Raw genomic sequence first — 21378 nt, forward strand, 5'->3', positions numbered from 1 at the left:
TCCGATTATATTAACAAAAAGAACTGTATTATGATTATATTTACAGGACTGCCTTACACATGTTGACAAACCACCTTTACCAGGCGTCGCACTCCAGTGGTTTTCCGTGATTTATTCAGCTTGTAATGTTATAAACATGTTGTGCTCCAGTGCCACCCCACCACACCCATTTTGCCCCCCACCCCACCCCCCCGTGCCTAAAAGAAGCTACCTACAGACCGCAGATCTCGGTGAAGCGCTGTGAAGTGGGGCTTTACCCTTAGTCACATACAGATGAAGCCAGACTTATTTTCCCCTCTGCCACTTGGACATCACCTGGCTGCTGGGGCACAGATAGAAGAGAATGGGCCGCCAGTAACTGCCCACGGCTTTCACCTTCGCTGGAGCAGCGGCATTCTGCATTTTGTGCCACAGCTCTGGAGTAAGTAAGTAAGTCTTCTGCTTCTGTACTTCGTAGTATAGGATGTTTTGTTTCCTTCACATCCTTTAGAACATCTTAAAAAAACTCATAAAATGTAAAGAATTCTCAGCACTCCAATGTATAAAAAATAAATAAAAAATGTATTAAACATTATAATTAAAATACATGATAATCACTGTACAACCATATAAGACCATATCTCCACCTAATAATGAACACCTCATTCAAACCCTGGATTAGCACCTTGGACATCCCTCTGCCTTTTTCATGTTTTATCTTTAAAACGAATGCTCAAGCTGTATGAATTCTGATGTTATATATGTAGCAGTGTTTCCCCCACCCTCTGGTAGATTTGCCCTGCTACCAGGTGTATAGTGCTGGTACCTGCTGGTTTACAAAAGCTCAGAGGTTCCGCCGGTGTTGTTGGGGAAGAAATTTGGTATTTGTTATTTATATGATTTTTTGATATTTATATGATTACCACGTGTATTACTACTGTGAAGCGCTATGGATTGGACCTAAGACAGCCTGCACTGATACCAGGACTTACATGTCAGGCAGGGTAGCTTAGTAGCCAAGCCAGGTATGGCTACATATAGTTAGATAGTAGTTACATACAGTACTGTAGTACAGGGGTGCGCAAACTGGGGGGGCGCAAGATTTTCTGCAGGGGCGAGGAGCTTACAGAGGCCTCGCGTTCTTCCCCAAAGCATATAAATTAAATGCCAGGTGAGCACACGCGAGGACTCTGTAACTCACTTACTTGGTCTCCTGCGGCTTCTGGCGACACATCGTCATGGCAATGCGGCGTTAAATGATGCCACGGGGTCACATGACGTTGTGATGTCAGAAAACATCAGCGATCCAAACCCTAGCCATTCAAATATACCACAGGAGGCGTCCCATCCAAAAACTACAAACCTACCTAATATATCAAATGTGTAGTAAAATAATGGAATCAACAATTCAAATATGAAACAGCGTGACAATGCTTTCTGAATACTGTGTAGCAGAGCTCCATAAAAGAAGGCCTACCCCTGTACAAAAAATACACACAAAATGTCTGCATTAAAATATACTGACCCACTAAATAAAATAAGGTGGTAGATGCTGCCTTTTCCTCTCCTGCTGTGAGCTGCCTTCAGTATCCCTTGTTGGACATTCATTTCACTCCAGTTGATGGGAGCTTTGTGGCACAGGAGCCGGGAAGGACCACTGTTGTACTTTACATATGGGAATGGGCTTGAATGGGTGCACCCCCCTCCCACAGCATTGCCCTCCTTAGTTAAATTGTATTTCTCTAATATTTTGCCTTTTTTCTCCCTAGCTTTTTTTTTTATCATTGTAGCCTTTAAAAAACAGTTTCAATAAAAAACAATATTTCATTATAATGATGGAATTCCTGCCGACATCATAAAAATAAAAAGGTGATCAGAGTCCAAATCAATGATTAAAAAAATCTAGTGCTTTCTGAATTTGACTGAAACATGTAATCTGATTTCAAAACTAAGATCTTATCTACAGGGATTACTTGGTTATCTAAGTGAGATAACACATCTCATCTTGTTGATATGATTGGTCCCAGTTCATGTTCTTGCATTAACTTCATACTCTTGTAAGAGTCTCTATTGAACAAATTCTGCAAATAAAATGATTTCTCAAGGTCCACATGTATATAAATTACAGGCACACAGAAATGAGGCACAGAAAATGATAATGTCTGTATGCTGTAATGTACAGTATATGTAATACATGTACTGCCTTCCAATCTGTTCACACTTACACCAGGTCTTACAAAGACTACACCAAGTCTTACAAAGGGGTCTACCACACTCCTGTGATTTATAAGGCTCTGTAGGGCATTGTGTAAGAGGAGAGGGTACTGGAGGACAGAAGTGGAGAATAAACAAGCATAATATTCACACTAAAGATATTTTCAGAGTTGAATTGTAACTAGGGTTGCCACATTTAAGTTTATACAATACGGGGCACCGAAATCCAGTATGAAAGTGTGACGTCGTAACGAGTGTGAATGCTTTGCAAATGCTTCGAGCTGAATGTTATATTCTATATATATTCTATATACGCTATATTCTTTGGTTTTTATCATCTCTGCTGTTGCCGATTCGGGGAAAGATGCACACTGAGTAATGCCTGTAGGGGAGGGTGTCACATATTATGAGATGACCAAGCAGTGTCCTAACATTATTATTTTAATAATTTAACTACGCAACATCTATCAGGAAAAGGCAACTATTATACTCAAGTAGAAATCAATTATGTTTTTTATGACTGATTTTAAGTTCAGACATTTCACGTCAAGGCACGGGACAATTATGCATCCCAACAGAGCTTTCTGAAACAATGGGACAAGTCAATAAAATAAGGGAGAATCCCATATATACTGGATGTCTGGCGACACTAATTGTAACAGTTACGGAAACTAAATGGAAAAATATAACACACTTATAGGTATAATTACTTTGATATACCCATACATAGTTGGTGATACATCATGTTCTGTTTCTTTGTAATATTGCTGCAGATTAAAAGGAAACTAAATCTTGGGGTACATACATCCTAACCAGTTGTAGATATTCACCGCACCAGGGAAACCAGACATGAGTGTAGCCAAAAGATGACTTGTGGACTAGCACCAGTTAGTAAATATGGGTGGCCATTGCTTGCCAATGTAGCAGTCGGTGACCCGTTGAGGGCATACAGTAGATTACCACAGTGACAATCAATGGATTAAATTGTTAGAGTTTTGTTTTATAGTAATGTATATATTATAGTAATGTATTTTATTCTTTTGCACTGTAATGGTTATTGGAATGGGCAAAATCGCTATTAGCCATCTTTGGCTAATAGCACTTTTACCCATTCCTTTGTCGTGTTGTTGGTAGAGGGGGTGGGTGAAGGGGGTAGTTGCCCCGGCGTGGGTATTTAGGCATTGCGGGAGGGGTTAACTCTTTCATTACTTTAGCGGTTAACTCCTACTGCAACCCTCCCGGGAGGCCTCACCGCCCACCCTGGGGCAACTACAAGCTTCACCCACCCCTCTAGCACCAACAAAGCAGTTCTTGCTATTTAACCCCTTCATTACCTTAGCGGTAGCTACCAAGGTAATGAAGCTGGGCTGTCATTTTATTTTTATTAACTAGAATTTAATCCGGGGGACGTCGGAGCTGAAATTATTGCAGGTCAGCTCCGGAGACCCCGAGATTCAATCCTATGCAGTAAAAATGAAATAAACTTCGTCAGATGCAAATCGCAATTTCGATCTCGCCACCCTTTAGATAGCGAGAAAGACATGCGTGCGTTTAACCTGCGCTTTGCATATTCGGGTTTTGTGAATAGCAGTTACTGGCAAAATATGCAAATTTGGGCATTTTTCCAGCTACCACACGGCTTGTTATAGCATGAGTGGTAACACTTGTTATCAAGCCATTTTCAAGCGATTTTGCCATGTTATCGAAGCTTTGTGCTACACATGCAAAATCACTTAATGCACTTAACGAGCATTAAGTCACTTATCGAAGTTTAGTGAATAGGCCCCTTAGAGAGAGACTTCTCAGAGAGCCAAGTAGTAAATGTTTGAGAACGGTCAAATCTGATTGTTCCATTCCCAGAAGTATAACGCAAGTGTATTACAATTTTATTGTTGTGCGACAATAGTGTACATGTTTATTCATTTACAAGATATTGCTTTATTTGTATCCAGTTCTTGCATCCTCTGTAAAAGTAAATAGATAATTAGCCAGAATAAATAAAACCTTTGCCACTCCCTGCTTCAACAGATTTAACGCTGACAAATTCAGCTTTGACAAAAGATTGTGCAGATACTGTATATGGGCTATATTTATCAAGCTTTACAAACTAGAGTGTTGCCCCTAAAATGACACGAAATCTATCATTGGGATACTGTATTGCTTTGCATTACGTTCGCTCGCCTTGTGCCAGTGAGCGATATTGTGAGGGGTTGTAGTAGACGCTAGAGGAGGACATGAGCATCACAGGTTGTAACTTAAGACACCTGTTTGGTAAAAAAATGTTTTGCCACCTGAACCCTTTTTTCTATAATGTGCCAATTCGGGGCTATCACACAGAAAGTCCAATTGAAGTCAACCAAGGGTCCCCAGAGCTGAAAATAATGAGGTTTGTCTCCAGGGGCAAACGATCCACTTTGTATCAAGTGTCAGCACAGTGTAAGACGTGGCAGTTTGAGACATTGTTGCAGACACAACCAGTCTGCTACATTGTCCAGTCACGCAGTGTTTATGTGCTGTCTGCTATTCATGCTTTCACTATTTCATCTGTTCAGTGTATATACAGGCTCGTATTTCTTGCAAAGGAGTATATTTGATTCAAATTACTAATCCTATACCATTAGCACCAGAGAGGGCTCCGGGCACAAGACGTTGTCATCTGACACCTTGGCAGACATTACTAGCCTGCCAATCTGTCTGACTCGCAGCTCTGGATTTAGAGATTTTACTCAGCTCTAGGATCCTTTACAATTAGATATCATGTGTGCAGTATGAATGGTCTGGACAATCCTGTCTGACTTCTGAGTCACTTACAGTATACTTCTATTTGCTGTGTGTGTTGATGTTAGACTTTATTTACGGTCTGCAGCCTAAGTTTTAAAGCTGCAGTTCAGTCAATATCCTGCATGTGTGTTTTTTTTAATAAATCAGTTCTGTAGTAAGAAAAAATACTTTTAGCATTTTCTGTTTTAAAAAACAACAACTTTGAAAGACCAATTTTCTTGTATTCTATTTTAACAGCCATTTGCTAAGGCACTGCCCCTTCATGTCCTGTCACAAGCCCTGGCACAGCCCTTTGTCAGCCCTGCCCTCCTTCTAGCACATGTCAGTGCAGGAGTGCTCATAAATATTCATGAGCTTCCACTGAGAGACAGAAGCAGAAGAAAAACAGATCCCTTCACTAATTATGTCACCAAATTCCGCCTATCAATACATGGAGAACGAATTGACCTGCAGCTATACAGTTCTTTAGCTAATTAGAGATTGCACACATGAAACTATTAAAGTAAAAAAATAAATAATAAAAAAAAAAAGACTGAACTGCAGCTTTAAGGGAATATTAGCGTTACTACTTACACACTCAATATCCCATTTACTTTTGGGATTATCAGCAGATCCTATCACTGTACATATGTATACTTACCTTGGATAGTGAAGCTGTTCAGGGAGCACCTATTATTCCAATAGGACTATTAATCCCTACCCCCTATCTCCATTTTAATTTTCGCCATTTGTTCAGGATCACCTCACACTGAGGGTTATCCACTTAACTTTATTTTATTTGAGGATTTCTCCGATTAAAATTGATTTTAAGTTATTCATCATTACATGTTACTATTGGACTTATTGTCTCTATCAAGCCCATTAGTTATCAGTATCACCAGTCGCTGAGTGCTCCCACCATAGGGGTCTTTTTCTCCTTAGTTGTTATCTCCAGGGACCCCTGATTCCCACCTTGGAGATAAAAAGGGGAGTGGGGGGGCTGGGAGGAGAACGGCTGCTTTACATTTCCATATGGTTTAGTGCATACAGTGAAAAACATCCAATACTCAACAACATATACAGTCCTAAAATGCTACACTATATATTAAGTATGTTTCTGTACAATGGTTCAGCTGTTACAGGGTACAATAAAGTTTTACAAATAACAATGTGTAACATTAAACACATATGTAACCATTTATGAACAGTGTTAAAAACAAATGTAAGCCTTATTGAACTTAATACAGCATACGCAGCAAGTAGGGAACATGAGACAGAGAGAGAGACAGCAAGGAGAGGAGGAGGTAGAGAGATGGCAAGGAGAGGAGGAGGAGGCAGAGAGATGGCAAGGAGAGGAGAAGGCAGAGAGATGGCAAGGAGAGGAGGAGGCAGAGAGATGGCAAGGAGAGGAGGAGGCAGAGAGATGGCAAGGAGAGGAGAAGACGCATGATGAGGAGGAGGGAATGCAGAGCACATGGGGCAGAAGGGAGTGCAAAGAGAGGGGAGGAGAGACAGCACGGTGAGTAGGAGGAGGAAACAAATAGACAGCAAGGAGAGGAGAAGGCAGATGACATGAGTAGGAGCAGAGGGAGTGTAGTGTGCACAGAGAGGAGCAGACACAGTAAGGCTGAGTTTAGAGTAGGAGCGCATGCACGACAGAGCGCCTTTGGCCCGAGCGATGGGTGAACTGAACTTCCTGCGATTGGGGAGGCATGGCGGAGGCGTGGCAGATGCGTCACCAAGCTGGTTCACCCTCATTGGCTGAACCACTCACGTAACGCGGCCGCCACGGGGAAAAAATCCAAATCATTTGTAGCTTGAAAATTCTGCTGCTCGGTCGCTCTGCATCGCGCCCGCACTCACGCGCACTATGGTCGCCCTCATTGAGTTCCACAGCTTTGTTCTCGCGGCACGCGATGTCGCGGTTACTATAATCGTACCTAAAGCAGGGAGTGCAGAGAGAGAGGAGGAAAGAGCGCATAGAGGAGCAGGGCATGATGTAGGAGAGAGTACGATAGGGAAGAGGGGACAAGAGACAGCAAGGCGTTACCGGGAGGGGTGAAAACAAAGAGTAATGTTTCATTAAAAAACGTTAAGATCCGCTAGATCGGCGTATGTTATGCCGGGTACAGCTTGTTCCAAATCTCATTCATACAACCTTTTCTGGATACTACATAAAAAATAACCACAAGAAATACATTTTCACACAAAGCAATTTTATTCTGCATGAACCAGGCTGTAAATAATCAATTATCAAACACTACACTTAAGAAGTACCACAAATACACTGATTAAATAAATAGAAGTGGGAAAGAATACTGCAGATAAGTGGCCTTATGCCTGACTGAGATATGATATAATGTTTCAGATAAATGTTGGCTACAATTGTCCCCATTGAAAGGTGCAAAGAGGTGAAATAACTTCTACCGTCTTTTTCTTCAGAATAAAGTGTATCATTTGCACATTTAATCTCAAAAGCCTGAAAAGCAAAGTGACAAATATCACAGAGAAGATAATACATTTTGCTCTTGAGAGAGGTCAGCTTCAGGCTCATATTTAACTGCAGTTGTCCTTTTTGGATCCCAGATCAATCATTTCTCAACAACATTTTTCCAAACTGCAGTAGGAAACATCTGAGGCATGTGACAAAGTAGTATTTAATTAGGTAAGAGAAAAAGTATAGGATTGTGTAAGAAAGACCACACCACATAGATGCACAATGGCAATAAGTATTTCTGCTTTGGTTAGCTGGCTAACACCTTTAAGGTGCAAAAACCCCTCCATTGTCTGAGCCGTGGGGCCCACCAGAGGAGACGTTGCCACCATTACACTGGCGACACACTTTATTCGAGCTCGGCTAGTCCCACGAATTCGGGTATACCCGGGTGTATTGAGGTTTGTGACTGTTTTCTGCCCGAGTGCATTGGGTTATTTTCCAGGCAGGGATTGAAGCATTTTATTCCCTCTGGCTGCAATACTGCACAGTATATATATATATACTGCATTACAATTCATGAATTTATGCCATCTGGTAGACACGTGAAGCATTGCAGCCTATTAAATCCTAATCATTATCATTTAACAGATCAGCCGCCCGTCAGCCAGGCATGAACCCAGGCTGGGAAGGCAAACGCAACGGGCTTGTCAGAGGTGAGGAGCGGCGCATTCCAGGTATCTGCCAGGTACATACTGGGTATTTGCTCGAATAAAGTGTGTCGGTGCAGTAGGTACCAGAGTATGGCTGACCGCAGGAGTCATATTGTTTCTGCCAGAACTGTAGGGACCCAAAGCTCAGAGTGCCACAGGTCACTTAAAGTAAACATGTTTTTGCCATAGATTGGCAGGATTGGGTATTGTCAGCAGACTGTGAACACAGAGGGTGGTGTATTCTCTAAAATGCAATATTGCACTGATTGGCAATCTGACACGGAAGCATTATATAAGTCGTTGAGGGTTCCGGGTCAGAACGCATGGATCGGCGATGTCGGAGTTTAGAGAATATACCCCGGAATATCAATACATTATTGACAACTATTGCTACTTAGAAAATGAAAGCTAACATGTGTCTGATTTTGGAATATCATTGACGGCAAAAAATGCACCTTAACCGGGTCTTTTAGCATTGATGTATTGAGCTGTTTTGTGCCTTTTTAACTCCTCATCCTCCCCTCTTTAGTTTCGGCTCACAGTGGGGTGAATAGTATATGGAAAATGAAGGCTACAGTTTATGAGTTACACAAGTAATATAATGGGGCCTGCTGTTGCAATTGAGGCCATTACCTGAGGTGGAGGAAAACTAATAGGCAAACAGATATAATCCAAAATGTAAGAAACGTAATTAACAAGTTTTTTTTACATTTGACGCTGCCACATTGGAAAACCAAGTGTAATTTGCATCGAGACAGAACTTCTAAGGCTGCGGCCCCTGTGGTCACGGCTGCCTGCGCGCCAGAGCGTCTGGCGGTGCGCGCACCCTTTTCAGCCGCGACGTAGTCTGCGGCTGCGCTTGCAGTTGTAGAGCGGGAGATTTGACTGCGGGGAGGTGTGGCGGGGGTATGCGGCCATGACGTCACGTGGCTGGTTCGCCCTCATTGGCTGAACCGCCGCCGTGACGTGGCCAATGCTCGGCCGCCGCACCAAAAGTATTTTGGCTAAGGCGGTCACGCATTGCGCCTTGTGCGTGCACGCCCACACGCCAACTGGGACCTGCCCCATAGAGGGCTGTGCTCTGGTGTGTGGTGCGAACGCTGTAGCGTGCACAGCAGCGGCCACTCGGGACCTAGCCTAAGAGCTTGTTAAATGGACGATTGGAACGTATTGCTCCAAAACTAAGAGTTATATGTATATGTACTGCTCCATGTAGGCATCTACAGTACCTGTGATTTAGACTGGATACCGATATGCTGTATGAATAATAGTTGCATGGACTGTCCTTTTTATAATGGAAAATACCCCTCAACATGTGTAACAAGAGATAGGCAGTTTTGGAAATGTGCAGAATAATTTTGTGATTTGCTTGTCGCTGCTTCAATTCACTTGTATTATATCAACAAAACTCTGAAACGTCATCATTATTACAGATACCTAAGACATTAAAATGCATTCTTACCAACAAAGGATGAATACATAATGATGCTAAACACCACATGCATATTCACATTGCACAGCATGGAAAGTTGAACTACTAACAGAGATTGAAAAATGTTCTTTATCAGGGGTGCACAACTCTAGTCCTCAAGGGCCACCAACAGGTCAGGTATTAAGAATAGCCCTGCTTCAGCACAGGTGGCACAATCAGTGGCTCAGTCATTCCCTGAGCCACTGATTGACCCACCTGTGCTGAAGCAGTGATATCCTTAAAACCTGACTTGTTGGTGGCCCTTGAAGACTGGGGTTGGCCACCCATATACAATATATTTAAATGAAATCAAACAGAAAGTTTAAGAAACTACAGTGTCACATTTTTCAGTGGGTAGTTACTAGCTGGAATATACAATTTGTAAAATAATGTTACACTTTGTTTACTGGTAACAAAAATCATCCAATATTATCCACATTGTGGTATTACTTAAGTGAAGACTTTCATCATTATTTTTTGCTCTCATTCACCCTTTGTTAGGAGCTTTAATGTAAATCTTTCCTTAAAAATGCATGATGTCTTGATTCATATCACACATACATTACAGTACCTTGCTGGAATTATGGTGTAATGTAGGTTGCCATATCTTATAGTGAACCACCATTAGAGTTCTTCATTGATTAATTATAGTTTACAGAACTTTCAAAGCCTCAGATTTCTTCTTTAAATTTACTGCCTGGAATTATGACAAATCCTGAAAACTTCCATTTTCATAATGGTAAGAAGTCTGTTCTTCCATGTCTTGTGTCACTCCTTTTTGTTTTCTCCAGCCCTTCTTTCGTACTTCATTACTTTGAATGGTAGCACCATAACTTGCCAGTTTATTAGGGCTTGCGAAAGATTCATTACTCAGTTCAGTTTCTTCTGCAAGTTCATCATTATCTATGATACCACATTTATCTTCACTGAGGCTTTCTGGATCTGCCCATTCCTGCTTCTCACCAGAAGCAAAGATCCCATAGAATATGACTCCACTGTAATGGACTATTGCAGCGATCAGAAACACGTTTTGCCATTCTTCCCGAGTCTAGGATCAACACGAGAATAAAGTCACACTCGGGTATAGCTAAAAGATGACGAGGAATAAACAAACTAAAACATTGACCAAATATTGTGACAAATGTAGCAAAATAAAGAATTGTTTGCTGCTTTAAGATTTGGAGAAAATACTGAATAAACTATGTAAATCTTATACCAAGTGAATTTAAGGTGGTTTTTAACCATTTGAGTGCCAGCGGGGCCGTGGCATCACTCACAATCACGTGATCACTCTGCCACTGATGACTGGGGGAAGTGGAGTCGTTCTCTTCCTGTTACATCGCATTCTGCGATCTCCCCTCCAAAAATGAGCAATTAGTTTATGATGTAGCTACTACATCATGGGGCCCCCGGAGTGCCAGACCCCATGACGTAGTAGCTACATCTTTGGGCACCCACAGGGTTCAACAATGCACGTGTCTGACAACACAAATGTTGCAGTTAATGGCACTGCCTGTACCTGACTTTCAGCATTCACTTCAACATGATAATTAGTCCATATGCCTGGACTCACTTGCAATATTAGTCATTCAAAAAATACTATTCCAGCTTTTTATTACCCATCCAGATCTTCAGCCCTTTTAACTTGAGAAATCACCCACACATTTTATTCCGCCCACGACCCAAAATAAGTGTGTTATTTTTGTAATGAAGACATATGAGTGACTAACTTCTATTGAGTTAAGTGAGTACACTGCTAACCAATTTATAGATGATACACATCGCCCAATCTCTGGCCTTTGTATGGATTAAGCTCCAGTTGTATTCTATGGAGCTGCATAAAGTGACTATCAGTATTCTGTAACATATCAGTGACTTAGCAAGTTTTATATATTCAGTGCAACCCTCATATATATGTTAGTGTCAGCTTAGACAGGGAAGATTAACCTCACATCAAGCTTTTTGATAAATCAACATTCAGAGACATTCAAAATGCATTAGTTCAATGTCAAAAATATTAGAACTTGTACATCCTCCCTATATGAGTGCAACACATTTGTGGCAGTGTCTTGCATACTATAATCAGTTATCTCTACCTTTTAGCTCAGTGTTTTTGAGGCTATGATGAACACATGAGAGCCAGCATCTCTTAAAAGATGGGAGTGCAATCCAGAGGCAGGGTTTACAAATTGATGGAACAGGTAATGTCGATGAGGTTTCCAGGACTGCAAACTTTAAGCAGACATTCAGTACTTGGGCTATGAGAGATCGGAGTACATTTGTCAGATCAATTACATTACTGTAGTTAGATAACCTAGGAATAAGGACCACCTATTAAATGACTCGAGATGCTACAAGTGCAGTCTAGATGTTCTCGGCTAGTAGAACTAGGGACTTAAAGCATATATCAAGACAAAGGGACACATTTAGTGGCTAACATTTGCTGTCCATATCAGCATCACTTCTATGATATACAAAGGGGATCAAAGAAGCTACCCACACAACCATCCCTAATGTGTGTACATAATGTATACATCTGTGCCTTAACTGTCTGAGGTCTACACTATGTTGATATACCCCAGAAAGGGTCAGGAGGGTTGTCACTTACTGTAACAAAAGAAAGCTTTCAGAAAAGTGAAATCATGAATGACTCTGCATACTGATTTAGCAGCAGGAAGGGATAGGCAAATATATATATATTTTAAATGTCCACAGTAATGCAGATAAGATATACGTGTTCACATTCATGTATATCTAATGAAGTCAACAATGTGTAAAACTTCAACCAAAGTTCTCGTTAGCACCAAAGACATCAGGCCAATGAGGACAATTATGCTGCCTTTTGAGTCTGTTCAACATGCTAAAAATGATCATCACATTTTAAAGCAGCAATCCCCCCTAAATTGGTGTAGATATATTTCAGTACAGTATCTGAACATGGGGGTCTACCAGAGCTGAATTATGAACCCTGTAGGATCCCTTCGTTTCTGATACATCTGCTGGTAGAATAAACAAAAAAACACTATGGCCACTGGGGGCAACAACAGAAAGCTACTGTACAACATATCACATGATGATGTCACAGATATGGATTGGAGTGAGGCTGACCCCTGTGGTTATATAAATATTCTTGTTCAGCCGATACAACAGAGAACTAGGAATTCTTGGGAAGTGGGAGAGTCCTTAACCCTTTCTGCTGTTTGGTGATTTTGAGCGCTCTTTCAGATTTTCTTGCTAAACTTCACCTTGAGATATTACTGAAGTTGCCTACAATTTTCTAGAATAGCTTTTCATGTGTGAGATTTTCTTTCAGCAGAAAAACATAACTTTCTATCACAAATTCCCCTAATGCAAGTGAATTTTGCCAAGTGGGACACCACTCTGTCACGCCATTTTCTGCCAACTACTTTGACATTACTGCTACTGTATCACATTTTCATGGTGCTTTCTGCCCCACTCAATAAGAACTTTCCCTCTGGGACATCATTGCCCATTATCACACTTTTTATCACGTCACGGACTTTCAGTCTTGTCATGCTAACTCTGCCTCTTCTACTCCTCTTTCAGTTCCTTTGCTCTCAATCCATTGGGGTTATCTTTGCTCCTATCGGAATAAACTGCTGTAACAATTCCCCCATAGTGTTTGCTTCATGCACGTAAGTTATTATATTCATGAATTGCTTCACAATACATTTATTTTCCATTTGAGTACAGTGGGTGGCAATGTAACCATTTCATATGTCCCTTAATGATGAATTAGGGAAGCAGATTTTGCATGATACAGTATATGTAAAAAAAAAAAACATTGAATAGAAGGGACACTGGCTTCCACCCACTCTTCCTCCCATGAGTCCCACTGTCTTCCAGTAACCTTCCATGTTTCTCACTCTTCCAATCATGCTTCCTACTGCCAGCACGTCTTCTGTTGCCCCCTCCATACCTCATATCTTTCAGTGCTTCACTCCTCACTTCACAAGACTGACCCATCTCAATTATTGAGGTTACTTCCAGCCCTCCTAGTTGAGATTATTTTTAAATATGACCCCCCTTAAAAAAAAAAATAGTTGAACAATGCTGATATAATGCATACAAGCAATGCAGATAAACTTTGTATGGTTTAAAGAGAGAAGATATTAAAAAGTGAGTTCAAGTGTTTACCTTGTGTATTGTCATTGATCCAACAATGAGTGGACATACCATTCCTGACAAGGTCCCAACCCCGTTAGATATTCCCATGAGAATGCTGGCATATCTTGGTGCAATGTCTAAATGATTGACATTAAAACCTAGAACAAGAGAGTACATTGTAGAACACGCATGTAATGAACAAAGATTTTTTTTTTCACAAACCCAAATACATGCTATCAACCTATTTGCCCACCTGACCCTCTTGATATATAATAAGCTACTGTTTTCAATACATCGTAATTTCTTAGAATTGACTCATAGTCCCTACACTACTGAACAGTTTACCTGGGTCTATTCTAATTTTCCATCTAGTAGACTGTTTAAACTGTTCACAATTATTTTGTTCTCTGAACCAAAGCACCTTTTTCTCTCAAATACAGTACGTGTAACATGTATGTATGTATGTCTTTATTTATATAGCGCCATTAGTGTACATAGCGCTTCACATTAGTAATACATGTGACAATCATATAAATAACAAATAATACAAATAATAGGTCATGGGAAATTCGGACTCCCCCCAAATTCGGACTCCTTTTTTCAGATACTGCAGGGGGGTGATCTTTGTTGGCCCTAATTTGGTGAAGCGTAAGGTTATCATTTTGTTACTTCAGACATAAAAGTAACATTTCGGAAGACGAGTGCCTGCTCCGGGGAGCTTACAATCTAATTGGTAGGGAGAACATACAGAGACAGTAGGAGGGTATTCAGGTAAGTGCGTCTGCAGGGGGCCAAGCTTTATGTATCGTGTATAGTATTAGCCACGGTGTTACTCATATGCTTCTTTAAGCAAGTGTGTCTTAAGGTGGGTCTTAAAGGTGGATAGAGAGTGTGCTAGTCGGGTATTGAGGGGAAGGGCATTCCAGATGTGCGGGGCAGAAAGTGAGAAAGGTGTAAGGCGGGAGAGGGCTTTAGATACAAAGGGGGTAGAGAGAAGACAGCCTTGATCAGAACGCAAGTGTCGGGATGGTGCATAGCGAGAAATTAGGGCTGAGATGTAAGGAGGGGCAGAAGAGTGTAAAGCTTTAAAAGTGAGGAGGAGAATTGAGTGCGAGATGCGTGATTTGATAGGAAGCTAGGAGAGTGATTTCAGCAGGGGAGACGCTGAGACAGATTTTGGAAATAGTAGAGTGATTCTGGCAGCAGCGTTTAGGATAGATTGTAGGGGAGACAGGTGAGAGACAGGAAGGCTGGACAGCAGGAGGTTACAGTAATCGAGGCGGGAGAGAATGAGGGCCTGAGTCAGAGTTTTAGCAGTTGAGCAACAGAGGAAAGGGCGTATATTTGTTATATTGCGGAGGAAAAAGCGACAGGTTTTAGATATGTTTTGAATGTGAGCGGCGAATGTGAGAGAGGAGTCGAGTGTGACCCCTAGGCAGCGTGCTTTGACTACTGGGTGAATGATCGTATTTCCAATAGTAATGTGGAAGGAGGTAGTAGGGCCAGGTTTGGGAGGAAGTATAAGGAGCTGGCCATCCAGGATGATATTCCAGAGAGACATTCAGAAACTTTGGTCTGTATAACAGGTGTAAGGTCAGGGGTTGAAAGGTAACTTTGTGTGTCGTCAGCATAGAGGTGATATTTGAACTCAAAAGATGTGATAAGGTCACCTAGAGAGAGTGTGTAAAGAGAAAAGAGAAGGGGTCCCAGGACAGAGCCCTGGGGTACCCCCACAGAGAGATCGATAGAGGAGGGGGAGGTGTTAGCAAAAGAGACACTGAAAGTACGATGGGAAAGGTAAGAGGAGATCCAGGATAGAGCTGTGTTCCGAATACCGAGTATGGAGAATGTGAAGGAGAAGAGGGTGGTCCATGGTGTCAAATGCGACAGAGAGGTCGAATAATATGAGCAGAGTGTAATGACCTCTGTCTTTGGCAGCATGGAGGTAATCAGCTATTTTGGTGAGGGCTGTTTCAGTGGAGTGAGCAGTGCGGAAGCCAGATTGTAGAGGGTCTAGGAGAGAAAAGGTGTTGAGAAAGTGTAGCAATCGAGAGAATACAAGACGTTCAAGGAGTTTGGAGGCAAAAGGCAGGAGGGAGACAGGTCGATAGTTAGAAGGACAGGTAGGGTCAAGCTTGCTGTTTTTGAGTTATGGTATAACGGTTGCATGTTTGAAGGAGGATGGAAAGGTACCAGAGCAGAGGGAGGAGTTCAAAATCTGTGTGAGCGTAGGGATTATAGAAGGAGCAAGAGGTTTTAGCAGATGGGAGGGAATGGGGTCAAGAGGGCAGGTGGTAGAGGGAGAAGAGGAGATCAACAGTGACACCTCCTCCTCCGAGACAGCGGAAAAAGAGTCAAGAAAGGCAGGAGGAGAGTATGAGGACCGATCTACAAATTTTTTCTTGTTGCATCCAAATTCCGTTACCTTTTTTTTCTATTCCTTAACCAAACTCTTCCCCACTTACAGTATCTACCGGTAGTTTATGACCCAATTCTCAGACTATCAAGCTTTGGCTAGTTTGGAAATATTAGTATTTTATCCTTAACTTTGTTTAATGCTTGTTTTTTTATCATGATTCCCACATAGTAAATCTATATTGCACTGAATCATATATGATGCCATATGAAAGATGTAGATCTTTTTGTTAACAATGATTTCAGTATCAACTAAAACAATTCTGTGACTGAAGTTTATCAATAATGATTAACCCTTTAACTGCTAAGGGTGTTTGTACCCGTAAGTGTTGAATGTTGGAGTTTTTGGTGTTAGCAATGCTCAAGCCACAATACCAATAATATTCTTAATATAAATCTAAATACATCATATGTGCTTGCTTTTTTACACCAGAAATGGGAGTGACATTGGGTGTGGGAAGAGTAACCTGACGAGGGAAAGAGAGAGGGACGTTGTAGTGGGTGAAGAGAGGAATGGCCTGGGAAGTGGGTGATAACGAGGGAGGGAGTGACATGAGATTTAAAGGTGACTGGCCCCTTAAGAAATTCCATTCTGCAGTCTTCTATGTTTATTTTCTGGTTCCTGGACTATATTTTTATTTTTGCACATGGCACAGGACTTGGGCAGATGACTTCAGTCACTTTCTCTTATAAGACAATCCACTCTATTAACACACACATTTTTAGCACACGGTACTATTTCAAATTAGGATATGCAAATTCCATCCTATCAGACACTAGTATGAGTCCTAGATGCACCACTCTATCCAATCACAAGTTACTAAATGAATGCCACACCCCCGTATAGGGAAAATATATCCGTTTGCATTCTTTTTGTTTAAGTTATGTGAGCATATCTATGGTATGGCTCGCACCTGCTAATTAGTAAACCAGCTGAAGAATTACTCCATTGTTTGTGTATCAACTTATTCCTAAACATATTCTTTTACAAGGTGGAGAGTGTGACATGAGGGCTCTCACTTCATGGTGCATAGGGAGTGTAGGGACATTGCATCCATGGTAAGGGCCTATTCCTCGATCCCTTTAACCAACTTCTTCCTGCCAGGGCACTCATGAATACTTCCCCCCTCTTCCACCCTCCTCTTCTAACCCTCGGAACTAATGTTGACATGAGCACAGGAAGTTGACCAGAAGGAGCGGGGAGAAGCTCAGAGTGCGTGCATCCCCTCTCCCTCTCTTTTGCACTGGGGATATACCCCGATGGCCAGTCTAACTCTGCTTCCCAAGCTGTGCATACAGGAGGCAAGTTTGGTGCTTTTTTTCTGGAATTCCTGAGCGTGAGCAGTAACGAGCGCATTTTATGGGGAACATTAGGCTGCAGATATTCCAAAGTTTACAGGACAGGGTTTTTTTAAGCATGAAGTAAATAAATCACAGTGGCAGCCATCTTAAGAATGCCCTAGAGCAGGCCTGCACAACTTGTAAAGTGAGAAGGGCCGAACTGCTCCAAAGAAAACTGATTTGGGCCGCACGGGTCATCATCATATCATAACCGAACCCCAACCCACTACCACTGACCTGCACAGGCAGAGACACAGACCTGCAGAGACACAGACACTGACCTGCAGAGACACAGACACTGACACTGACCTGCACAGGCACAGACACTGACCTGCACAGACACTGACCTGCACAGACACTGACCTGCACAGGCACAGACACTGACCTGCACAGACACTGACCTGCACAGGCACTGACCTGCACAGGCACTGACCTGCACAGGCACTGACCTGCACAGACACTGACCTGCACAGGCACAGACACTGACCTGCACAGGCACAGACACTGATCTGCACAGGCACTGACCTGCACAGGCACAGACACTGACCTGCACATGCACAGACACTGACATGCACAGGCACAGACAATGACCTGCACAGGCACTGACCTGCACAGGCACAGACACTGACCTGCACAGGCACAGACACTGACCTGCACATGCACAGACACTGACATGCACAGGCACAGACAATGACCTGCACAGGCACTGACCTGCACAGGCACAGACACTGACCTGCACAGGCACTGACCTGCACAGACACAGACACTGACCTGCACATGCACAGACACTGACCTGCACAGGCACAGACACTGACCTGCACAGGCACAGACACTGACACTGACACTGCCACACTGCCACACTGCCACACTGCCACACTGCCACACTGCCACACTTGCCACACTTGCCACACTTGCCACACTGCCCCTGACACACTGACACTGCCACACTGACACTGTCACTGACACACTGCCACTGACACTGCCACTGCCACACTGACGCTGCCACACTGACACTCTGACACTCTGACACACTGCCACTGCCACACAGCCACACTGACATTGACACTGCCACACTGCCACACTGCCACACTGCCACACTGCCACACTGCCACACTGCCACAGCCACAGCCACACTGACACTAGCTCTGAGGAGCAGCTGCAGGGGGGGGGTGTCCTACCTTTCACTGTGGAGCATGGCTGGAGGGAAGGGGGGGAAGCCATCTTGGTCCCTGGCAGCAGGCACCTCACTTCCTGCTCTCACTGCTCAGGCTCCGCTGTCACTAACCCCACCCCCACCCTCTGCAGTCAGACCGGCCTCAGCTCTGTTTCTTCTCTCCTCTCTGCCTGCAGGGGATCGCATCAAGCTGCTGCCGATCCTTCCTTAATAGGCAGAGGGGGTGGGGTTTTGGGGGGGGGGGGGCATCACAATGCTAGCGCTCGGCAGAGTGGGCTCAGGAGGGGGTGGGGAGCGTGTCAAAATGCTGGCGCTCCTTCCCTCCTGTGTCTGCAGAGCGGGCTGGGGGGGAGGGCATCGCGGGCCGCACAGGGATGCGGGCCGCGGGCCGTATGTTGTGCAGGCCTGCCCTAGAGAAAATATGTTTAAATCAATATTTCACCAAAACAGAAAACTGCAGATTAAAATCCCAACAAGACAAGTGACAACAGAAAAGAAAATGCAACTCGCAACAAGTTTTATAGCAGCAATCACGCCTACTGGGTGGTCCCCTGGAATTGAATGGTGCTATTTTTAGCTCTGGGGACACCCCGACTCCCGATAGACTTACCGTTTTTGTTGCTTGTGTTTTCCTCCCATTTAGGGAGATCAAAATCGCCACCTAATCTTCCAAGGCCCGTGGACCAATAGGAAAGCCACAACTTCATCAGGGGTATGAGGTTGCGGCTTTCAATTGGACGACAGTTGAAATATGCAAAGAGTAACAGCGGCAACTAAACAGGAAAGCATCTCAAGAACCTGGGGGTGGGGGAGACCCAGAACTATAAATAATGTGATATCGCTCCAGTGGATCCCCTAGCTCTGGCAGTAAAAGGGTTAACCAGCTATGTGCAACAGCTCCTTTAATGCTGCAAGAGATGAAACAGGTTAAATGATTATAAAAATAGGGGCCGACATAAAGGCAAAGCATCATAACAGGAATAACACTGTTTGTTATGAGTAGTATAAAGGCAAATTCTCCACCTGAAAAATATGCAAAGCAACTCAGATGTAATCAAGGACAATGGCTCATCATTAATTAAAACAATGTTACATTTGAATATTTGTCACATTGTTTGAATGTATTTGAAACGTGAAGCAGCACTGAAGGCTATTTAATTAAGTGTGATATTGTATGAAAATATCTTTTCTGGCATCAGTGATAAGGAGTAATTAAACCGAAATGAGGGATGGAAATAAGAAAGTATCATTTGATTGGCGTTAGAACGTAAAACAGAAGGACAGAACCTTCATTTGTTGTGAACGGATTCAATGCAATGAGATTCACGGACGGAAACATTTGGGGGGGAAAATCCCCAGTTTATTAAAATCCATAAAAATAACTGCTCCATAATAAGAACCAGCAAATAGTGTTATCCATCAAATCTATGCCTCCAAACTAAACCTAAAACAATGGTGATGGGGTGTAGTAGATATTAAAGCTATCAGGAATTGCCACAAGTCTTCAGGGACCACAGTTTGTCCAGGCCTGATGGTTTGAGAACCACACAGCAAACTTTAGGGAAAATATACTGTTAGAAATCTAGTTCAGTGGTATTATTATAGTGAAGAAACATACTGTATAAACCGGCGCCGGTTTGTATGTTTCTTCACACCTGTTTTCTGATTTGGTTTGGTCAGTTTCTCCTGGCAGCCTTGGCTCATAATATGAGTTCATGTTGCGCCACTATATAATTTGAGTGTAATTAGTATTGGTTTATTTGTTCATTAGCTTGGGCGCTTTTTCAACACCTCTTTTCTTTTGTGATATTATTATCTATATCTATATTTCTCAAACCGTTGTATGTATGTCTGCCTGTCTGTACTGTGTCTCCCTGTGTCTAGGGGCAATCGCATTGGACCTTTGGCCCGCCCACCCCCGCACACCTCTCATTGGTCACACTCACCAGCCACTGACACCGCTATCCACGGGCCTCGCCGCATGCTCCACGGGGGGGCTCCCGCCCTGCAGGAGGGACCACACACATGCCCTCTGCTGCTCTCTGTGCCACTCACCCCCCCTCCACATGCTCCATGCTGCTCTCCGTGCAGCTTCCCCCCCTCCACTTGCCCTCTGTCCAGCTCCCGTCCGAGGCTCCCGGCCTGCAGGAGGGAGCTGCTGTATGCTGTAAGGTAAGCAGCTCTCCCACCCACACACATTCCTTCATCTCCAGCCTGATCCCTCCATCCCTCCTCCAACACACACACACACACACACACACACACACACACATATACACACACACACACACACACATATATATACACACACACACACACACAATATATATATATTATATATATATATACAGACACACACACAGACACACATGTAGACACACACACACACACGTAGACAGACAGACACACACATGTAGACACACGCACACACGTAGACACGCACACGTATACACACACACACACGTTTACACACAAACACATGTTTACACACACACATGTTTTCACACACACACACCTATACACACACACACACCTATGCACACACCTATACACACACACACACACACCTTTACACACACACACATATACATATACACAGACACACACACAGACACACACACAGACACATGTAGACACACACACACACGTAGACAGACAGACACACACATGTAGACAGACACACACACACATGTAGACATACACACACACACACATGTAGACACGCACACGTATACACACACACACACAT

At 43.0% G+C, this 21378-nt stretch overlaps 1 protein-coding gene across 1 annotated transcript in view; it reads right to left on the minus strand.

Annotated features, from left to right (window-relative positions):
* Positions 1–9850: 9850 nt before the first annotated feature.
* SLC17A8 (solute carrier family 17 member 8) overlaps positions 9851–21378 on the minus strand; it is a 38971-nt gene continuing 27443 nt past the window's right edge. Inside the window, exons 11-12 of the mRNA XM_075600689.1 lie at positions 13730–13857; positions 9851–10619 (exon numbers count right to left, since the gene is read on the minus strand). Of these exons, the coding sequence (XP_075456804.1) occupies positions 10275–10619; positions 13730–13857 (473 nt within the window). The 3' untranslated portion in view covers positions 9851–10274. The remainder of the gene's footprint in view (positions 10620–13729; positions 13858–21378) is intronic.

The sequence above is a fragment of the Ascaphus truei genome, chromosome 5, assembly GCF_040206685.1.
Source record: "Ascaphus truei isolate aAscTru1 chromosome 5, aAscTru1.hap1, whole genome shotgun sequence".
NCBI lineage: Eukaryota > Metazoa > Chordata > Amphibia > Anura > Ascaphidae > Ascaphus > Ascaphus truei.